We start from the raw sequence: 23,567 nt of genomic DNA on the forward strand, positions 1-23,567 counted from the left end.
GCTCTCAGAATGAGAGGGGTCAGGCCAATAATCCACCACACTGGCCCAGTGCGAATTGGCAGACTTCATACACACAGAGAATTAAGAAAAGTCTCTGGTATGCATGTATTTAACATTGTCCATGTCATGTCCATTGTTCACAGCATGATTATCTCAAACTTGGCTTTATCAATTAGCATACATACCAACCATTGCTTATTTTTTAAATCAATCCCACAAACATTCAATTTCTCAAAATGAATTTTATAAACACAACCATTTAATATTTAATCATTTCCTTTTAAGTGCCACAATAAATATGAAGTTTAATCTCTCTTCTGATAATAAGAAATTAGAAACACAATATGAATTGCAAATGTAAAACAGTAGATAAAGAACAATGTCCTGATTGACTAACTGATTTAATAAGCACAGTTGGAATATAAAAAAACATGTATTCATTTGTTATCATTATGTAAAAGAAGTAGCACTTCTATGATTTATTCATATGTCAATGAAATTAGGTGAAACATAGCTACTTTTTCAAATGCATCTCTGTTTCATCATCATCAGCCTTTTTCTAGTGGCTTACGCTGTAGGGATATCAGTAAGCCATTAAAATGATGATGATAATGACTGCAGGGCACAGGCGACATCCCACCTTTAAAGGAGAATTGATGCTCCAAACATAGTGTAGATAATGTTATGCTCAGTTACTATCAGTCAGCGAATATTGTTAATCTCTCGTGTCCTTCAGGTTAACATATCCTTCAGGTTAACAGGAGGCATGTGGTGTAACTATCTAAATTTTGATTCTGTGCTAATGGGATGTTCTTTGAGGAAAAACCCAGCCTGACCCATGTCTCGAACCCAAGGTCTCATGATCCATAGAAACAGGCTAACAACTTGACCAAAGAGACAATCTGAGCTTTCCAAACTAAAAACCTCTATACAATATGTAGATACAACAGAAAACAGATAAACAAAACATGATACCAAACATCATATCCTAATCACCATATAGGATATGGATCTGTAAATCCTGAAGATAAATCCTAGAAATAAAATACATATATACAAAATACTGATTAGTTTGGGCCCCAGTTTGGTTTGGGGTATTTAGTATAGATTTTTTAGATTCCTACAGAAAAGTTTTTTTTTATTATATTGTTTGTAATTAAATAAATTAACACAAATTAACTACCAACTTTTAATAAGCAGATAAGAACTGCAGCTAAACTAAATACTACCACATCAAAAACAAGCAGATAACACAATAATAAAAGCTAAAAAGTACTGTGAAAATTATGCACCAACACACCACTTTCATCAACTAGTTTCCTAACATGGCATCTTATTCATAGATCTCTTCGGACCAGAATCAAATGATTTAAGTTTCAAGTTGAACTCCAAGATAATAATACCAGATAAACATCATAAGTACATAAATTAATTAAGGTGGCACATGAAAGACAAGATCAATAAATAATTATTCAAATTTGGATAACCAGATTTGGATTCTACCCCTCAACAGTTTGTTATAATGCATTCTCAATGCACATCCTGTTACAGATTAATACAACTCATATAAAAACTATTTTCAAGTAATGCAAATTGAATACCCCTTTTATATTAAAGTGTGTTATCATCAGGGTCCAGTTACTTTAAAACAGTTCAATGACCCTAGGCAATTGAGGTCATTGACCCTATGGATTTGATAAATAAATATCACTTCTAAAATGTGTAACAGGTATAACAGTTACATGTTGTTAGGTAAATGAGAAATAAGGATGTGTCAAGTTCTTTCACTTATAAACCATATTTATGAATTCCATAGTAATTTAATGAAATGTTTGATAAATTACAACCACATGTAATTATAATAACTTAATTTTGTTGCTATATAAAATAATAGAAGCCATAAGAAAAATAGTCCTCATCATCATTAACAGAATGAGAGCCGTTAGGCACACTAGCCCAATGCAAATTGGCAGACTTCACACACATAATGATACAAGAAAATTGTCAGGTATGCCGGTTTCCTTACTATGTTTTTCCTTTATTGTTTTAAGCATGTGTATTTCATTTAAAATGCACATAGATGAAAAGTTGGAGATGCATGCCCCAGACCTCGATTCAAACCTATGCCCTCCTAATCAAAGGTAGAGGTCCACTCCACTGCTATCATGGGTAGAAAAATAGTACTGAATTATAATATGTGCTATATGACTGTCTGGGAGCCCACCAACCTGTATTGGAGCAATGTGGTATGCCTAAGCCCCATATACATCTGTACTAAGCAAAGCCTGACCTTGGCAAAAAGCTTATTATAACAGAAAGTAAGCTTCAATACTTTGAAGTTTTTGTAAAATAAATCTTTAATATAATCTAAATATTAGCTCAACTAACCTAGAATTCAATTTTGGTATATCTTTAACGTACATCTATGATCTGAATTTTTTACACTTGCTAGAATAACCTCAATCACATGTAATTTACTATCAATATTACATTCAAATATAAATACAATATCTGTATTGCACTTACTCAAACTAAAGTTATTTGCAATAACTACAATATTAATGTTAATATTAACCTTTAACAGAGCTATTTATGAAAAAGCAAATCAGTTTCACTTGGACCATATCAACTTATGATCGCATACTTAGAGATATAGAGTCCGTGATGATATTATGAGGTCAACTAATTTTTAATTTTATTGTATATCGGGAACCATTAAATACCTAAGGTGACAGACCCCAAAAAATTTACTTTGCTGTAAATGTTAAATATTCATAATTAACTCAAGTTCTCAGCCTCATATTGTCTTTCTATTCCAATACACTAAATGTGCAAATTGTGTTTAGTAATACTTAAGTAATATTATATGTTTAGTTAAGTACTTTCAAATTAAATTGCAGCATTTTAAGTGTAAATGAAAAACACAGAAGAATATATGCATTCAGCAAAAAATTGTCCAAATAAGATATCAACTGGTAGGTAGGTATATAAACATCATCTGATAATCAGCTGATATGTAGCATAGTAAAACCTTCTTCATAAAATAATTGGGAATTACTAAAGTGAGTAAGATTACTAGTAAGGTCATTAGGAACATATTTAGTGCTAAATCTTACCTCAGAAGTCTTCGGCGGTGCGGAAGGCGCCTCGCGTCGGATCTGGTGCTGAGGCGTGGCGCCATAGCCGTGGTCGAGCAGGTGGTAGCTGATGGGCTGGCTGGGGCTGTCCTCTAGGAGTGTGGTGTGCGACGGAGAGGCTGTGACGCGTACCACGACCTCAGCTTCGCCCTCCGCCGGCCCTCGCTTCACCCCCCTCGGCATCGCTGTTAAATGATACGTCAACAACATGCATCAATCAATCGAGATAAAAAAATAACTACGACAGAATATAATCATCTCAATTCAATTAGCGAAGAGGTTAGGGGCGCCGCGCGCGCGGAAATCACAAGTGAGAAGCCTCCGAAGCGGAGTGGGTCGATAGCGGTTGTAATGTGCTTTATGTAATCCTTGAGGTCCCTGGCGATACCTACATATGTCCAGTTTTGCTTACGTCACTTTTTCAACGACATTTTCCCAAAAATATCGACGACCTAGCGGTAATCGGTAGGCCTAGCCGCCTCGCACACTGAAGTGCAAATAGCAAAGATTTTACTTAAATAACATGTAAAGAAATTATTATACTTACAAAAGGTGTAAGCGAACAATATCCAAATACAGAACTATAAAACGACATTTAATGTTTTCGACGCAAATGCTACATTATCGAGTACTCAAAATAAAATGTCCGCCGCTTTGTTGGTCTCGAGTGAACTCGTGGACATCGAGACGTTCAATAACTTTCAATTAAATGACACAATCTGATAAACACATATTAAATTAAACACTGAATACTCCACTAACAATATAAAATAATGAAATTATCCTAGTCCGCATTTTAATAAAGATAAAAATGCAGAGCAATGTAACGACGACAGGAAGCTTTTCAGAACATCTGGCTTGCAAGCAAGTAGCAACGTAGCAGTGGCGCGAACTACGCGCGCAGGCGCGAAGCCGCCGTACGAACCAAGCAACCCCTAGTGACGCCGTTCTCCAAATTCCTCCCCTCGCTTGAGAAGCCATAAAAAATATAACGAATTTTTGAAATTTCGTTCGGCGACCGGTTTTATGCAGAGAAACGCGGCGCACTGCGCTAGGCTACCCATCCCAAGATGTTATTAATGAATCGATCCCATATTTTCAAATGTTTCTTGGAAGGTTTTGATAATTTATTCTGGCACTAACATTAAATGTATCCTAACAATTAATACTGTAGCATAGACACCAATTCAATATTATATTATCAGTGAAATTACATTTTATTTTTGTTTCGAAATTAGCGATAGAAATAGTAATCAACCGACATAGAAAGGTCGATATTATGATAGTTTGGATTCCTACTTGATAGTTGTACTTGGTTAATTATTTTATAGTTTGATTTCAGGCAATTGTAAAAATATTAGTTTAAGACTTGAGACTCAATTTGAGCTGTGTAATTTTTATTGGGGAACGAAATTGAAAAATAAAATGGCTTACCGACATAAGTAGTTTTGGTTTGCAATTCAACCCTAAGCAGTGCACCCATTTTATAAAACGTATACTACGTAACATTAAGCACTTGATTATTGTAAAATGTAAATTACATGCGTGACTTTTCGGGTAACTACTAACTTCAATTGAATTAAAACTACTAAGAATTATGTAGGTAAATGATATGCGTTAGGGCGAAAAATATTGTGGCGGTTTCCGAACGTATACGTTACATTTCTAACGTTGGCAATGCTGCCCCGCGGCAGTTACAAAGCGCGCGAATCGGTTGGCAACATTGCTCCGCCCACAGCCAGCCTCGCGCGGGAAACGAAAAGGGACGCTAGTATTCCCGGTCATTTAGACCACACAGTACGACCCTTACCGCGAGCGATACGACACGTATCTGCCCTGTCGTACCGCAATACTCATAAGAAACACGTACTTCATATCAACGCATATCGTTGTGTTGAGCGCTACTTGTACATTAACTTCAGTGTAATATCATTTAAGATTAATTTAATTACAAGAGTGAACAACAACTGTACGAGTTTCATTTAGGATCAACCCACCATATCCTAAATCTGGTGACCCCGTACGTTAAACGTACGCTAAATACGGACTATATCTGGTGAGCCCCTTCCGCTAAATCTGTTTTCACTCTCTATGAAGTGGTAACCCCTAAATTCGGTGACCCTCTCCAACGACGGTTCGCGTCTTCAGCCTGAACAAAGGACGACGCTTTCATCGCCGCACCGTTAGCACAACAAAGGTGGCTTTATACGAGCAGGTACCCATTAGACACAAGTCTAACTTATCAGCTCGTTAGTTCCTGAGAAATTCGAGTCTGCGCGTCATCATCGGCAGGCTGCAAATCAGCCGCCATCCTAGCAGCGACCCGAAGACCACCAGGATATCAGTGAGTGTTTTACAAAAGTGTTTTATAAAAATCTAACGCATTAAAGTAAATTCAGTGATTTATTAAATCTAGGAAGTGTTAAATTTAGAATCGGTCATAAAACATTTTACTTTAAAATAGTGCGCGTATACTATTCGCGTCTTCGAAAAAAGGTCCGACCGACCCTTTTGTTTTTGTGTTGGCCGTCGCCGGCCCTCGCAGGTACCTACCCTATAGCGGACTCTAAGAGAAAGTTAGCACATGTCTATTTTTAGAACACTTCCGTAGCATTTATTGTTTTAGTGTGCATTCCTTTGCCGCTATAATATTTTTGTACCAACTTTACTTGTTTATTATTTTTAAAATTTTGTCGTTTTATGTTTTACAATTTTAATGGTTAATTTTTATTACGACTAACCGGTAGTAACAGGTCCTTATAATATTAGTGGTAGAGTTAAGCATATAGTTGTTTTATATCTAATTTTTATTTTTAATCTGTAACCATGGTCGACACAAACAATGTTCAGGAGCAAATCAACCGATTACTGGAGCAAAACAATGCTCTAATTCAACAAAACAACGAATTAAGGGAACAAATAGGTAACCCTAATAGCAGCAACCCTACCGTGCAGGCCATGCGACCTAAACTTCCACCCTTCTGGCATAATCGACCTGTAGCTTGGTTCAAGCATATTGAGGCACAATTTAGCATTTCTAACATTTCTGCTGACGACACTAAATATTACCACGTGATAGCCCAAATGGATATGAAAACGTCAGCAGAAATGGAAGACCTGACTGATGAGCTTCCACCAAAAGGCCAAAGATACGACTGGATCAAAGAAAATATGATCCGTCGATTTTCACCTTCGGAGTCGCAAATGCTCCGAAGACTATTATCAGGAGAAGAATTGGGTGATAGAACACCCACTCAATTCCTAAGACACTTAAAGTCTTTGGCGGGAACCATCAGAGACGAGAAAATACTGCGTGAGTTATGGCTTCAACGGCTCCCCCACACAGTCCAGTCAATATTAAAGGCACACATGGATGTGAGCCTAGATAAAGCTGGAGAACTAGCGGACAGCATTATGGAAGTAAATCCTATCTCAGTCAGTGCTGTGACCGCTAATAACCAATCGCAAGCGGCGCCAACAAACACACCAGACACAAACACTCTTCTGCTTGAGTTAGTTAAAAAGTTTGACACACTGATCTCAGACTATTCGAGGCAACGGCATCGATCGAGATCTAGGTCCAGAAATAGGGCATCTACTTCTCAAGCAGACTCTGTGTGTTGGTACCACAAAAAATTCAAAACCAAGGCAACCAAATGCGTTCAGCCTTGTTCCTGGACTGCGCCGGCACCGGGAAACGAGCAATCCAGTCAGTAGAGGCGACATCTGACTGCGTTTACACTGGTCGCCGCCTTTTCATCACAGACAGGAATACCAAATGGCAATACCTCCTGGATTCGGGCTCCGACCTGTGTTGTATACCAAGGAAGCTTCTTGGCAAGGAACAACACGCAACATCGTTCGATTTATCAGCTGCCAATGGTTCCACTATTAAAACATATGGCAGCCGAACGATGAATTTGAATCTTGGCCTCCGCCGTGACTTTAGGTGGAACTTCGTTGTCGCCGACGTTGATACAGCAATTATCGGCGCCGATTTCATGGCCTACTACAACTTACTCCCTGATTGTCGCAATCGCTTACTGCGATGCGGTGTGACTGGACTAACTGTCCCAGCCTCCGTATCAAACTTCTATCAACCAAGCGTGAGGACTATCAGTGGAGATTCGGAGTACCATAAAATCCTTGCTGGGTTCCCATCCATCACGAAGCCTCCAGGTATTAACCGTGTAGTGAAACATAATACGGTTCACTATATTAAAACCACAGATGGCCCTCCGGTGGTATCACGCCCACGCCGTCTTGCTCCACAAAAGCTACAGGTTGCCCAGAAGGAGTTCGCAGATATGGTACAAGCTGGCACTGCACGCCCTTCTAAAAGCCCATGGTCATCACCACTACACTTAGCACTCAAGAAGGACTCTTCATTCCGTCCGTGTGGTGATTATAGAGCGCTTAACGCTCGGACCATTTCGGATTGCTACCCAGTCCGTCACATAGGTGATTTCGGGCATAATTTAGCTGGATGTAAAATATTTAGTACCTTAGATTTAGTTAAAGCCTATCAGCAAATTCCGATAGCACCAACCGACGTTTGTAAAACGGCTATCATTACGACATTCGGTTTGTTCGAGTTTCCATTTATGTCTTTCGGCCTACGTAATGCAGGACAAACTTTCCAGCGCTTCATGGACGAAATCGTCCGAGGGTTGGACTTTTGTTTCCCTTACATAGACGATATTTTAATTTTCTCACAGGATGCTGAACAACATGCCAAGCACCTCCGCACTCTTTTCCAGAGGTTAGCTGACTACGGTGTAGTAGTTAACCCGGCTAAGTGCGTTTTAGGGGCTGCAGAGGTAACATTCCTCGGATATCACATCAGCAAAGACGGCATATGCCCTCCTGACGAGAAAATTCAGGCACTTCGCGATTTCCCTCTGCCCAAAACAGCTCAAGGTTTAAGAAGGTTTTTAGGAATGATAAATTACTATCGTCAATTCCTTCCAAACGCAGCCGACTCACAGGCACCTCTTATTAATTTCCTTACAGCTACTGGACTTAAAGGACAAAAAGCGATGCCATGGACTCCTGAATTAGAGCAAGCCTTCTACACTTGCAGAGACAGCTTATTACAAGCCACTAAGCTCGCACACCCTATACAAGGTGCGCGCTTAGGCTTGTACACAGATGCGTCAAGCGCACACGTAGGTGCGTGTCTGCAACAAGAGACTGACCAAGGTTGGCAACCACTCGCCTTTTTCAGCAAAAAGCTGACACCATCTCAGTCTCAATGGCCTGCTTATTACAGGGAGTTATTGGCTGTATACTCTGCAGTACAGCACTTCCGACACCTGTTGGAAGCGCAAAGTACTACAATTTATACAGACCATAAGCCACTCCTTTACGCGTTTAAGCAGCGCAGGGAAAAATTACCCCCAGCGCAACTAAATCAGTTAACATTTATCTCCCAATTCACAACTGATATTAGACACGTTAAAGGAAGCGAAAATGTGGTCGCGGACACTATGTCTCGTATCGAGGCTGTATCACTGAATTCAGACTTCGCTGCCCTAGCTCAAGCTCAGGAGGCGGATGACGAGCTAAATAGTGTCATAAACAACTCGTCGCTCAAATTGGTGCCAACAATTATACCCGGTACCAATATAAGCATCATGTGCGACGTTTCTACGGGTAAACCTCGACCATACCTTCCCGTGGAACAGAGGAGACCAGCGTTCGACCAACTACATAATTTGAGTCATCCTGGTGCGCGGGCCACTTTAAAACTCATAACCGAACGTTTTGTCTGGCCCGGCATTAACAAAGATTGTCGTCAATGGTCACGCGAATGCCTACCTTGCCAACGCAGCAAGATAACACGTCACGTCTCCGCTCCTCTTGGTAATTTCGAGGCACCTTCTGCAAGGTTTCAACACGTGCATTTAGATATAATCGGTCCTTTAGCGATATCTAACGGTTTCACGTATTGTTTAACAGCGATCGACAGATTTACCAGATGGCCCGAAGTATGGCCTATGTCGTCGATAACCGCTGAAGAAGTGGCTGATAGGTTCGTCGACGGTTGGTTATCACGTTTCGGCGTGCCCGTCACAGTCACAACAGATCGTGGACGCCAGTTCGAATCAAACTTGTTCAGCAAATTGATGAACATTGGCGCCACGAAACACATACGAACTACAAGTTATCATCCTCAATCAAATGGCATGATCGAGCGTTTCCATAGACAACTTAAAGCTGCTCTTATGTGCCACAATGATACTTGGCACCGGGCTCTACCTTTAGTCTTACTTGGTATCCGCTCCGCCCTCAAAGAGGATTTAAAATGCTCTGCAGCTGAGCTAGTGTACGGAGAACCACTACGGTTACCTGGGGAACTCCTGGTACCTAGTAGCTCCTTCGACATCGTAACTGACGATTTCGTCAATAACCTAAGGACTAAAATGTCAAATCTTCGTCCAACTCCAGCCTCACGCCACGCGAGACCATCAACGTTCGTTTTCAAGGACCTTGATGACGCATCGCACATCATGTTGCGTGAGGACGCAGTGCGAAAACCATTACAACAACCATATACTGGCCCTTACCGAGTTTTGGCCAAGAGTGGGAAAACTGTGTCCATCGACAAAGGCGGCAAGAAGGTCACGGTGAGTATTGATAGGGTAAAACCTGCCTATACGATATCCGACTTAGACATAGAGCCTACCGCCATAACTGCACCTTCCCATCCCTCAGGTCAACCTACTGCCCTGAGTAACCAGCAGCCTGTTACTACTCGGTCTGGTCGTACAGTTAGGTTTAAACAAATTTTAGATTTATAATATAGTTTTAACACTTTTGTAATAATTTAAGCTAAAACTATATATGTCTACACGATTTTTTTTTTTGTAAATTACTGTTAAATCTTAAGTATTTTTGTTACATTTTAAGTTTTAATTGTAAACATTACTTTTAGACATAAGTATTTAGTTGTGTTAATTGTACGTACCTACACTGTACCATTTTTAAGGCCCTTTGTAACATTTTTTAATATTATATTTCATTATTCATCACGCTAAGTAAACACTCTTATACTTTTTTATTTTTTTTTTATACAATTTTATTTACACAAATTTTGTTTTAATGTAATTTATACAACTAATTAGTGATTAAAATTTGTTAATGCTGTTAATGTTAATTCTAAGTCAATTTTAATTTTCTTTTTCAATTGACTTATCATTCTCCGTAGGGGGGTGGTTGTGGCGGTTTCCGAACGTATACGTTACATTTCTAACGTTGGCAATGCTGCCCCGCGGCAGTTACAAAGCGCGCGAATCGGTTGGCAACATTGCTCCGCCCACAGCCAGCCTCGCGCGGGAAACGAAAAGGGACGCTAGTATTCCCGGTCATTTAGACCACACAGTACGACCCTTACCGCGAGCGATACGACACGTATCTGCCCTGTCGTACCGCAATACTCATAAGAAACACGTACTTCATATCAACGCATATCGTTGTGTTGAGCGCTACTTGTACATTAACTTCAGTGTAATATCATTTAAGATTAATTTAATTACAAGAGTGAACAACAACTGTACGAGTTTCATTTAGGATCAACCCACCATATCCTAAAATATGTACGTACCCTCAGAAAACGAAATGAGGGTGCGATAATTTTATTAAATTAAAAATTTAAAATACTTGTCAAAATCATACGGTAGTACCTTAAAAACACAATGTACTTTAAGAAAAATCTACTAATCGTAATCTTATTGTTAGTACTGGCCCTTGGTCAAATGTTTACAAAATACGTAGAAGTTGTATCCTAAAAATTAAACATGAAAAATATACTTTAACAAACTGTAACGTAGGTATCAAATATTATTATAATTAAGGACATACAGAACTATAATTTCTTTGCTTTTATTTACAAACTGATAAAAAGAAACATGCACTATTCGATGTAATTTTATTCTTGCTATCGAACAATCGAATACACAACATAAAGGTTTAATTTTTTACCCTTTCATAATTTAACAGTAACATTAAATACACCTACGGAAGTCATGTTTATGAAATACGATTGCGACGGAAGTGACTATAAGCGGCAGGAAATATATCTATAGCATAGACATCAGTTTATAATCTATGTCTAAACTCTAAATTAAAGTAGTTTTTTTTTGTACTTGTTTAAAAATAACATAATTTAATAATAATCTTTACTATTAGTAAAAATATATTATGATTTAATTTTAAATTGTTTATTTATGGGAAATATTTTCACCGTGTCTGTGTAACGATAACGGTATCGCGTAGACGAGAATTTTTGAATGTTCGTCGGTCGTCCGTCTACGTGAAATCAAACATTTCAAAAGTAGAAGAAGAAAGTTTCGAAAAAAGATTGTATGATTTCTGTAACGGATGATTTGTTTTATATGCCTAAGCGTTATGCTTATATTAATTAGTAAATAACGATTGAGTTTATTGATTGCGGCCGCCATACGCAATTTTTAATGTATTTTTGTTAGCTGCATTACTTGAATGAATTATTATACAGTCACGATTAAGTAATTCATAGCCAAACTACTCTTTTTTTTAACCAGTGTAACAGGAAAGTTTTACAGGCCGGGTCAACTCTCGAACAAAGTTTGGTTATACCTACGGGGGCTAGACCTGTGGTGTCATCATCCATACGGTTCTACCGTCTGGTAGTTGTAGCAATATTATTATCGTTAGTAGCTCACGCCTGACATAATATTGTGATGAATCTAATACATTTTTAGATTTAAATATGACTTTAATAACTGAATAAATACTTTTCTTCTACAAAAATATAGAGAGACACTCTTGTTGAATATTGTTTTAGTAACGTATGGGTAAGATTTTCTAAACGAAGTGTGGCAACCCCAATTTCTTAATAAAAAATAAAAATGTTATAAAATGAAAATGGCGTCATTTCACCAAATATTTTAAAACACAAGTTCACAAATAATAAAATAAATGTTTGCCACGGCCTGTTAATATTTATGAAGACCTCTTCATGGATTAGATTTAAGCAACCTGCTGTGTAATATCCTCGCCATTCTTGATGTTGAGAAGATCTATAAGTCTTTTACGTTTCATCTGAGTGTTGTGGTTTTTCATTATGTTAAAAATAAGACTTTGTTAGTTCAAGTGTCTCTATAATTATGAAGAAGAACAAAAGAAAATGCTTTGAGTGTGGTTCTTCGCCTGCCGATGATCCAGAGAAGACCCTACAGAGATTACCGAAACTTGATTCTACAAATTTAGTCTCCGGTATGTACCTACTTTAGTTTTAGCTAATAATAAAATACTTTAATAATAGCTATTGATCAGATAATGATTACAATAGTTAGTTAGTTAGGTTTCTTAGTAGTCTTCTCAAGATATGGGAATTATTAAAATCCTACGAATTCTTATGAAACTCGTGCTCAATTATACAATTATGCTGGGTTTACACATTATGGTGATGTTTGTAGATGCAATGCACCCCAAATAACTGTCTGACCTGCAGCAGTCTGAATGTTTACTTCTCTGGATCTACTGAACAGATTTTCATTTGGTTATCACAGGTAGCTTAATCTGAAGCAACATAAGGTTAATTATGAAATGGTAATGAAAATGAACATCTGAGAAAAGCAAATTCCATGAACTAATTTGAAAGTATCTGTTACCAGAAGTAAATTTTTTACTATACCACTGTTCAATATTAAACCACAGGTATATGTACTAAAGGCAGGTAGAGTAAAATTGAGTTTTATTTTTGAATCTATAATAAATAGTTTATAATGATGTAATGATGAACCAGAACAATTTGTTAATTTGAAACTACAATTACAAGTTTTTATAATTATGTTAGGCACTAGGCAGACTAATGAAGAGTATGTTACTTTACTTTGTACGAAAATCTGTTCATTGACATAATTATAGAATAAGATGATAAGTGATGATGGAATCTAAGATAACTAGTTAGGCAAAGGATGAAAATCCACACACATTTCTGTTTCTACATAATATCTCACCGGAACACTAAATCGCTTGCCAGTAGGGTATTAACTAGCCAGCCAGACATAGACCAGAAAGAAAACATCAATCGGCCCAGCCGGGGATAGAACCCAGGACTTTTGCGTAGTTAATCCACTGTGCTACGGAGGCCATTTCGGCAATACTTTTCTTGCCTTGATCTATAAAAGCTTTTGCCAATAATAAGCTACATTTTTCATTGAAGGTTGTTTGAAAGAAAAAGCTTTTAGCTATAAGACCTAAGCTTTGCACATTTTACTTTTTTTTTTCTTTTTGACAATGTAGCTTCTGTGAACAGTTGAGGAATTCCCTCATCTGTGTTTCTGTTCTATCATCAGATTGCCTCCGGACATTTTAGTTATATTTCTCACCTGGTTCTTGTTAAGGTTTTGTAATAAATAATAATAACAAATGACTATGTGGTTAGTCTGTCTGCCGTAGAAGTAGGTGCGAGAGGATTACCAACAAAATCTTTCTATAACTTGTTTAAAGACCTTGGCATCTTTAAGACTGCAGAAACTTCTATGTAGAAGAAAGAGAGAAAGAAGAATAAGTATCCAAAGCTGTTCTTAGTAGGATCTTACCAAATTTGGCTAAGAAGGGAGAACAACACAAGTAGGGGAGTTTAATCAATTGTCAAGGAATTCCTTAACCCTACATCCTGTAGTCACAACTCCAGGACTCTGCTCGGAGTATTTCTCTCTACCAGGCGATGGTCCTGGCACCTGCACGGAATGCTAAGATATTCATCTGTCTCTTCATGCGTAGTATGTTTATGTATTTTTAATTAAATTTACTCACTCTCTTTATTTCAGTAATGTCCAGATAATCAATGATTAGACCATTGGACTTTTAGAATAAATTTTACATTGAACTATGAATGGTTTGTCATCTACATTTTTAAAAAAGACGAGATGTTTTGCCTGTAAGAAGAAGAGAGAAAGAGAGAATAAGAAGGTAAGTGAAACACCTACTGTAAAATGCACACTGCTCCAATGTGGGTTGATAGGCTTGGGGTAATAAAGTTAAATTATAAAAGGATCACTATCAGGTGTTAATGATAATGACTGGGATATATAGCATATCATACTCTCTGAGATATAGGGATATAACACTAGCAACAGCTCTCCAGTGATGAAGTAGATAGCATCATTGCTCTTTGCATCTACACGCCATAGCCAGTTGTGGCAATTGAACTCATCATATTAGTGTGATGAGCGTGGATGTATTTCAGTGTCTATGTGGTTTTGAGTGTATGCCCATGTTAAATAACAAGTAATGGCCAAAATAATAAGTAGCCTATATGTTGCTCAATAATCTTCTCTATCTTCCAGTAAAAGTCCCATTAAAATGACCCTGCTGTTCCAGAGATTAGCTCAAACAAACAGACAGATGAAAATTTTAAAGTATGACTGTATGTCAGTATTGTATATAGGCACTTAAGAAAACACAGTTATTTTGAAATCACAGACATACACTTAAATTTTATTTATATGTATTGGTGCTGTTCATAGCATCAGCTGAAACAAACTAGGCATAGTTAAGTTACATTTTATACAGGGTGCTCGGGACTATTTCTCATAAATACAAGTCCACTTATAGGAGCTACCTTAGCTACTAGTTTATATTGAGGAGAACTTTCCACCTAGATGGGTTGTGACTGTATTAGGGGTCTGCTGATGAAGACGAAGGACAGTTAAGAGAACTCCTCAACGGTTCACAGTAGCTACCATGTGTTGATAAATTTGTATTGATGAGAACTTTCCACCTAGATGGGTTGTGACTGTATTAGGGGTCTGGTAATGAAGACGAAGGACGGTTAAGGGAACTCCTCGATGGTTCACAATAGTAATTAGTTTGAATCTAAGTCAGACGCAATCAAATACAATGTTTTATCACGACTCATAGCAACATACCTTTGGCGCTAGATCAATATCTAGGATGATTTCACTAAAAATGGAAAAATAAAAAATTTTAATTAAAGAAATTCAACCAACTTCCAAAACATAAAACATACTGGCTAAACTAAAGCGAAAATAATATTATACTAAGTTCATATCATATTATGTTCTAACTGATGATCAGTTTGAAGGCTGTGCTAAACCGGTGTTGTTTTGATTTAAGCTGTTACTGAAAGAACTACATGAAAGAACACTGTCTAAAAAACCTAAATGTTTATGATATTCTTACATGGCTTGAATTAATACATCATTGGGCTAGCACCACCTTCAAACTGATCATCAGTTAGAACATAATATGATATATAGAACTTAGTAAAATGTTATTTTTCGCTTTTTAGTTTAGTAAGTATGTTTTTGAAGTCTGTTGACTTTGGTCGGATGTTCCTTAGACATTTTAAATTAATTTTCCTTATAGAACTTGGAGCTACCCTAGAGTTATGGGAAATACTCCTGAGCACCCTGTAGATGCTACTTAATCCTACTAATCCTTCATTCATCAGTATCGGTTGGTGGGCTTGGAGTTTATAAAGTATACGTCATCAACCCATATTCGGCTCACTGCTGAGCTCGAGTCTCCTCTCAGAATGAGAGGGGTTAGGCCACTAGTCCACCACGCTGGCCCAATGCGGATTGGCAGACTTCACACACGCAGAGAGTTAAGATAATTCTCTGGTATGCAGGTTTCCTCACGATGTTTTCCTTCACCGATTGAGACACGTGATATTTAATTTCTTAAAATGCACACAACTGAAAAGTTGGAGGTGCATGCCCTGGACCGGATTCGAACCCACACCCTCCGGAATCGGAGGCAGAGATCATATCCACTGGGCTATCACAGCTCTCAATGGAGCAATATTAATATTATAAAGTATATTAAGTATATATAATTTATTTATGAACGTTCATCATTCAGTTGAGCTTTTACTACCCATAACACAAGCTAAGCTTACTTTGAGACTAGTTAGTGATGTGTGTAATGTGTTAATATAAATATTAACCAACTTTCTGCAGTTTGAGAATACGCGGATAAAATATAGCCTATGATACTCACAAATAACGTGGCTTTCTAGTGGTAAAAGAATTTTCAAAATTGGTTCAGTAGATCCAGAGTTTACCTGCTAGAACACCACCAACTTTACCTCTTTATAATACACATTAACAACCCATTTTCGGCTCATTGCTGAGCACGAGTCACTTCTCAGGACGAGAGGGGTTAGGCCTTAGTCCTCCATGCTGGCCCAATGCGGATTGGCAGACTTCACACACCTAGACAATTAAGAAAATTCTCAGTTATGCAGGTTTCTTCACAATGTTATGCTTCACCATTTAAGACATTTAATTTCAAAAACTGATTTTTTTTCACTTTTTTAACCGACTTCAAAAAAAGAAGGAGGTTCTCAATTCAAGTCTATGTTTTTTTTTCATAATATATTCTTCACATTTTTCACTTAATAAAATTCTTTTAGTTTTTATTTGTTTTTTTACTGGTGAAAATACAAAAAGTTTATTCTTTATGTTTAATTTTTCAGGTGTAGCAAAATAGAAGATGAAGGTCTAGCTGTGCCAGTGCTGAGCCACACAGTTGCTGCTGGCATGTTTGCAAAATAGCACAAGGTAACCTGCTTCATCATCATTATCAGCCTATTTTAACGGCATTACAGGGCCAGGCCTTATAGAAAAGTGATTATGGAGCTGAGACCCACCACACTGCTCCAATGCTGTTGGAGGGCTTAGGGTGATAATGTTCAATTAATTAATAACCACTATCTGATACTAATGATAATAATCGGAATTGAAGGCTTCCCAACTCCAAGATGAGAATTTAACTGAATTATTTTTAACCGACTTCAAAAAAAGAAGGAGGTTCTCAATTCGAGTCTATGTTTTTATTTTCATAATCTATTCTTCACTTTTTCCACTTAATAATTTTTTTTTAGTTTTTATTTGTTTTTTAACTGGTGAAAATATATAAAATTTATTCTTTATGTTTAATTTTTCAGGTGTAGCAAAATAGAAGATGAAGGTCTAGCTGTGCCAGTGCTGAGCCACACAGTTGCTGCTGGCATGTTTGCAATATAGCACAAGGTAACCTGCTTCATCATCATTATCAGCCTATTTTAACGACACTACAGAGCCAGACCTTATAGAAAAGGGGTTATGGAGTTATGGATAGACCCACCACACTGCTACAATAATAGGTTGGTGAGCTAAGGGTGGTAAAGTGAAATTCATTGTGGATCACTATCAGATGTTAATGATAATGACCTGGACGAGGCACGGGAGTGTAATACAAACAACTTACCAACTCCAGGCTGAGAACTGTAAATTTCTTGGAAGAAAGAAAAACTCAGTATCTGATAGCCTGACCCAGGATTCGAAGCCACGACCTCGTTATCCAAAACCACATTGGCTAACCAATATTATAATACTAGCGGACGCCCGCGATTTCAACCGTGTGATGTTCAGTTTTTGAACATCCAGCGGGAACCATGTTTCTGGGATAAAAAGTAGCCTAAATATTGCTCAATAACTTCCTCTATCTTCCAATGAAAGTCCAATTAAAATCGGTTCAGCCGTTCCAAAGATTATCCCAGAGAAACAGAAACACAGACAGACGAAAAATTTAAAAGACCTGGTTTGCATTTTAGTATTGTGTATATAACTATAATCACTTGAAAAAACTATTGATAAATTTCACTAAAATTAACTTTTATTCCTGAAAAAATCAAGGGAGATTTGTGAAAAACTGTATTTCACGCGGTCATTGTTGCTTGCCTCACCCTACTCAACTAAATTATTTTAGTGTACAACATGATTTTTTTTGAGACGAATATCTTACCAATTCATGGATTCACCATGTGGGTGTCCATCACGTGGCAGAGAGAAAAACGCTGAGCAGAGCTTGGACTTGTGATCAAATGGTAAGGTTAAAGAATTCCTTGACAATTGATTAACACTCCCCTTCTCTGCTCGTGTTGTTCTCCCTGCGTAGTAAGGTCTGCCAAATTTGGTAACCCAAATCTGCACTTCTAGAGAGACCAAAGTCTCTAAGCAAATTGTAGAGAGATTTTGCTGGTAATCCTCTCGCACCTCTCTACGGCGTACAGACTAACCATATAGCCATTTTAGTTAGTTCATTTGTTGGTCATAATATTTATTCAGTTTTATACTGTGGTCCTTTGGAATGTTAGTCTCCCACGGGACAGTAAGCTCTACAAGTACTATGCTAAAAGAAAATGTCTGGTTTAGATCACGAAATAGCAACATCCTCTGGGATTATCCTCTTAACTGGTAACAATAATAATTATGTAAAATGTATACCTTATCAGCCGATAGACGTCCACTGCTGGACATAGGCCTCTTGCATGGATCTTGTTGTGTTGTACTATACATTGCAAGGTAATGCCCATAAATGATCACGCTGGGCATGCGGGTTGGTCATTCGCAGGCCTAGACTTCTCGCACCGGTATCGCTGCTGCCTGACACCGGTCTGTGGTACTTGTGAAGTCTAGCTGAATCAGAATGGTTAAACCGCCATTGGTCGGTCGCCAGAGCCTCGTCGGTCAATCTGCAGGGTGCACCACGTGCAGGTGATGTTGGCAGTTGGAGAGGCTGACTGGTACTAGCCTCCCTCTTACACCCCATAAATGTATACTTCTTATTTATTTTTGCAGGTGCAGTGCATGCAATAATAATTATGTAAAATGTATAACTTCTGATTTATTTTTGCAGGTGCTGTAAAATGAAGATATATTGTTAAATATCATGAGATAGAAATAAAAGATGAAAATCTAGCTGTACCCGTCCCGAGCCACACTACTGTAGCCACGTTGCTGCTGGCATTTTTGCAAAATAGCACAAGGTAACTTGCTTTATTCATTCGGCTTAGGTTGATATTATTAGATTGATTAATGATCACTATCAGAAATGTTAATGATAATGACCGGGTTCGACGGCTTAACATGCTCTCTGAGGCACGGGGGTGTGACACCACCAACTTCCCAACTCCAGACTAAGAATTTGTTAGCAGAAGCAAACACTCAGTATCTCTTAAAGACAGAACCAGGATCTCGTGATCCAAAACACATGGACTAGCTACTGAACGAACAAGGTAGTTTTGACCTGCTTAATAACAATGAACAACATGTTTCCTAGATACATTTACAGTTTTGTTTTTAAAAACTGAAATAAACACATTATAATTTCTCTTTAAGTTTGTGTGCAAATTTGTGAAAAACTGAATTCTACATAGACGAAGTAGCGGGCGTCCGCTTGTAAATAATGTAACAAAATATCCATATTTCTATACTTTTCAAGGTTACAGCTGAGCTTCCTAAAATGATTTTTTGTAAATGGAGCAGAAAATAGACTAAAAATGTCCCTGATGAGAATAGGAATTCTTATTATATATAATTATGTAAATATTTATCTTCAGTGCATTTTAAAAAGTCATGTTAAATGAAATTTTCTATTACAGGTCACAACAATTGATGTAACAAATATAATCAATGGACCAGGCACCTGCACCATGATTCTTTGGAATACTAAAATTCGTCTCTTTATGTCTGTACTTCTCATAATGAAAAATGTCACGTTTTTATGAAAGAAATAATGGAATCAAATAATAAATAAAACAAGCATATGCTGGAAGTCCTCAGAAACAGCTCCGACTTTAATGATTTTTTTAAAGTCATGTTTTTTATGTTATTTAAAATCAGAAATGTTTTGGTGGACGAAATTATTTAAATTGTTAAAAAATATCTATGCTATTTATACATATATATTTTTTTTAAATACAACCGACTTCAAAAATACAAACTTATGCAGAAAACTAACAAAAGAAAGAAAATATTATAATATTTTCTATCTATTGATCACTTTGAAGGCGGTGCCAATGGTCCAATTAATGGGCCGACAATTAGTTATCTATTGTTTACTAGCTATAGGGTTCGAATTGCTTTTTCATATGTTTAAAAGACTATCTTCGGAATGAACCCTTTATAATAAAAAAGTATTATCAAAATCGGACCGGTCCGACCTATTTAACCATTAATTTTAGTATACAACCGATCGGTTGTATACTAAAATTAATGGTTAAACAATCAATCATCCCCTGTTTTCGTAATGTAAAACCAAGCATAACTGTTAACATGAGTAGTCCGATTTTGATAATTCTTTTAATTGATAATTCTTGATTGTTTTAGTTTAAAACCAAGCATGTCTTCGAATTCCGATTTAAATAACTTTGTTTTAAATAGAAAGGGTATATTCCGACAATGGTCCCAAATCATTATAAATTTAAAAAAATCGAAGATGACTGGTTATTTTCCCATTAATTGTATTGTAAAACTATGCGTAACTTATTACGAAGTGGTCCGATTTCGTAAATTCTTTATAGATTGTAAAGGTATTTTGATTGTAAAGCTCCCATATAAATTTTAAAAAAACAATTCCAATCCTAAATGTGCGATTGATTGTTTTCTCATTCATTTTAATGTAAAACCAAGCATAACTTTTTATTGGGTGGTTCGATTTCGATTATTCTTTTTTTGATAGAAAGGGTATATTCCTAATAGTCTCATAAAATGTTGGAAAAAACAATTTCAAACCTAATAGTAGGAAAATAGAAGATGATTAATTGTTTTTGTTTATTTTTTAATTATTTATTATATAAATAGCATAACTATTGTTAAATAGTATAAATCGTTCCATCCTCACTCCAAAAGGTTTCTGATTTCAAATAATATGAAGAAACAAACTGAACAAAAAAAATCATCAAAATCAGAGCTGTTTGAGGAGGTAGAGGGTAAATGCTCTATTTGATTCGCCTAAAAGTAATATTATGTTATCGCATTAGGTTGTAAAGTTTGGCTAATGAAAGTAGAGACTGAAATTGCCCGCCAAATTTAAAAATCACATGCGTTTTCATAATTTATTTAAATTAGTTTTTCTTTGTGAATACATTATTACCTATACTATAAGTGTTAAACTCAGTTATTCCAATATTTGCACTATAATTTTGAGAATTTACTCCGATTTTTTAAAATTTGGCGGGTGATTTCAGTTTCTACTTTCATTAGCCAAATTCTAATAATTTTATTGTTTATGAAATTTATACTAATTAGAAAGAGAAAGAATTTGATTATTTGTTTGTTTGCATTGAATAGGCTCTGAAACTACTTTGCTGATTTAAAAATTTCTTACAGCATTATAATCATGGATTAGGCCATAATTGTTATCTCTGTATTCCCACGGGAACGAGAACTACGCTGGTGAAACTGCGTGACGTTTGCATAGTTTATCATATGTACGAATATCCCGACAATCTATATTTTTATGTATGAATTGGTTAAGTTATAATTGACTTGATTTTCCCAAATATCTCAGTGAAGTCAAATACCCAATTGATGCATAGATATATTTTTATTTTGGTTTTCATTTTACTTTAAAGATAAAATTTAGTTTTAGAAGCAAAATGAATATATGTAGATTATATTTAAGGTGCTGATGTTTACTTAGTAATTGATTAAGTGCATAACATATTTATTTGATAATAAAGACATTTCAACTTGAAACTGTTATTCTTTCTATTGTTTAATTTATTATATACAATTACTTGTTACTAAAATATTGTGCTATTATATTGTTTTTAATATTTTCACAGTTCAGCTTTTGGGGACGGAGTGGTTTTAAAATAAATATTTTTAAAAATCTGTTTAAATTAATTAATTAATCGACAGAGTTTATAAATATCTGTTTAAATTAATTAATTAATCGAAATGGTTTTTAAAAATATTTATTTTAAAGCTATTCCGTCTACAAAAGCTGAACTGTGAAAATTTAAAAACAATATACTAGCTTTGAATTTCCCGCGTTGGCAAATTGTTTCAATGGGGGCATTCCACAGATGGCGGTAATTTTGGTGCCACTTTTTTTGTATGAGGTTGGTATTCTTCTCCTGAGTAAATATGTTCCTTGGTTTTACTGCTTTGGTACCATTATGAAATTGTAGTCACTCGTCAGTGTAGATATTTGTAGTGCTGTAGACATTCATATCATTCCTGTAGTAAGCCTATGTGGTTTCAGATCACGAAGGCCAGCGTTCGTATCCTGGGTCAGGATTATGAGAAACCTACTGAGTTTTCCTTTCTTCTCAGATATTCTCAGTCTGAAGTTGGGAAAGTAGGCTGTGTACATCCCTGTGGCGTTGAGAGTCAGGGTCACGGTCGTTAACGTTAATCTACTTTTCTAGTTCATCATCATCATCATAATATCTGCCAATGGACGTCCACTGCAGGACATAAGCCTTATGTAGGGACTTCCAAACATCACGATCCTGAGCCGTTTGTATCCCTGCGACTCGCTTGATGTCGTCAGTAGGTACACCTGGTGGAGGTCGAGCAACACTGGGCTTTGTAGTGCGGGGTCGCTTTTCTAGTTAGAGGTATTTTATCTAGTCTGCTCTGATAATTCAACAGGCCGAGCTGGTTCATAATGCCACGTATGAACAACTTACGGATACCCGCGATTCTGTTCGCTTGAATTTTTATTTAGCTAGTTCTGTAGTTACCCTACATTAACCACGGATTTGTTTCGAGATCATAGACTATATCAACGTTGTCTATGTTCTGCTCCAAGAGGCTCCAAGGATCGGGTTATCTCTATACAAATTGTCATCCCAATCGGTTCAGTAATTTAGCCGTGAAAAGGAAATAGACGGACTTAGTTTAGCATTTATAAGTACCTAGTATGGAAGAATAATAATAAACTTATTTTGCCACCATCAAAGATTTAACAAAAACCGTGCTTTACATTCATAATCATCATCATCATCATCAGCTGATGGACGCCCACTACTGAACTTAAGCCTGTTGCATGGACTTCTAAACAAAATGGTCTCGAGCCACCATCATGCAACGAGCGGCTCCCTGCAACCCGCTTGATGTCCTCGGTCCACCTAGTGGGGGTCGACCAACACTGCGCTTTCCGCTGCGGGGTCGTCACCTGCCATTCCAGCACCTTGGGACCCCGACGTCTATATTGATCATTGTAGTGTCAAAATATCACGAAATTCTGATTGAAGCATAGTTAACTGCCTACCTGTATTTAAGAGATAAGATGCATGTAAATATTGTCTCGGTACATTGCCGCTCAACCTGTTCTCTTATGGATCATCAGATCCTGGGTTCAAGTGGTAAATAGGCGCTAAAACACTAGAGCAATTGTTTTCTTTTTTTGTTAAAGTAAGTTAATTTATTATTGTAGAAGCAACATCAACATCTGCGATGCTTTCGAGGTTATAGGGAAATCGCCAGTAGCGCGGTAGCAACGTGGTTGTCATAGTTCAAAACGTCGTCGTAGACTTCAGCTCTCGTATATGAAAAGAAAGCCCGACGTCTGTACTTACTGTAGAGCCGATAACGACGATGATGATGATGATGTTTATTTTTTTCTGATTGTGTA

At 36.9% G+C, this 23,567-nt stretch overlaps 1 protein-coding gene and 1 long non-coding RNA gene across 3 annotated transcripts in view; one reads left to right on the top strand and one right to left on the bottom strand.

Annotated features, from left to right (window-relative positions):
• Positions 1 to 4,712, bottom strand: part of LOC112042864 (transcription factor E2F2) — a 34,136-nt gene extending 29,424 nt beyond the window's left edge. Inside the window, exons 1-2 of one of the 2 annotated variants that reach the window (XM_024078051.2) lie at positions 4,572 to 4,712; positions 3,117 to 3,322 (exon numbers count right to left, since the gene is read on the bottom strand). In XM_024078051.2, the coding sequence (XP_023933819.1) occupies positions 3,117 to 3,322; positions 4,572 to 4,620 (255 nt within the window). In that variant the 5' untranslated portion in view covers positions 4,621 to 4,712. Of the gene's footprint in view, positions 1 to 3,116; positions 3,323 to 3,684; positions 4,177 to 4,571 lie in introns of those variants that run through there. The other variant, XM_024078059.2, reaches the window with a different exon arrangement.
• Positions 4,713 to 11,718: 7,006 nt separating this feature from the next.
• On the top strand, positions 11,719 to 21,685 carry LOC112042886 (uncharacterized). Its single transcript, XR_002886642.2, has 6 exons — positions 11,719 to 12,395; positions 13,958 to 14,099; positions 16,633 to 16,717; positions 17,104 to 17,188; positions 18,837 to 18,966; positions 19,582 to 21,685. It is a non-coding gene; the product is annotated as an uncharacterized LOC112042886 (long non-coding RNA).
• The last annotated feature ends 1,882 nt before the right edge of the window (positions 21,686 to 23,567 follow it).

The sequence above is a fragment of the Bicyclus anynana genome, chromosome 4 (assembly GCF_947172395.1).
Source record: "Bicyclus anynana chromosome 4, ilBicAnyn1.1, whole genome shotgun sequence".
Classification (NCBI taxonomy): Eukaryota; Metazoa; Arthropoda; class Insecta; order Lepidoptera; family Nymphalidae; genus Bicyclus; species Bicyclus anynana.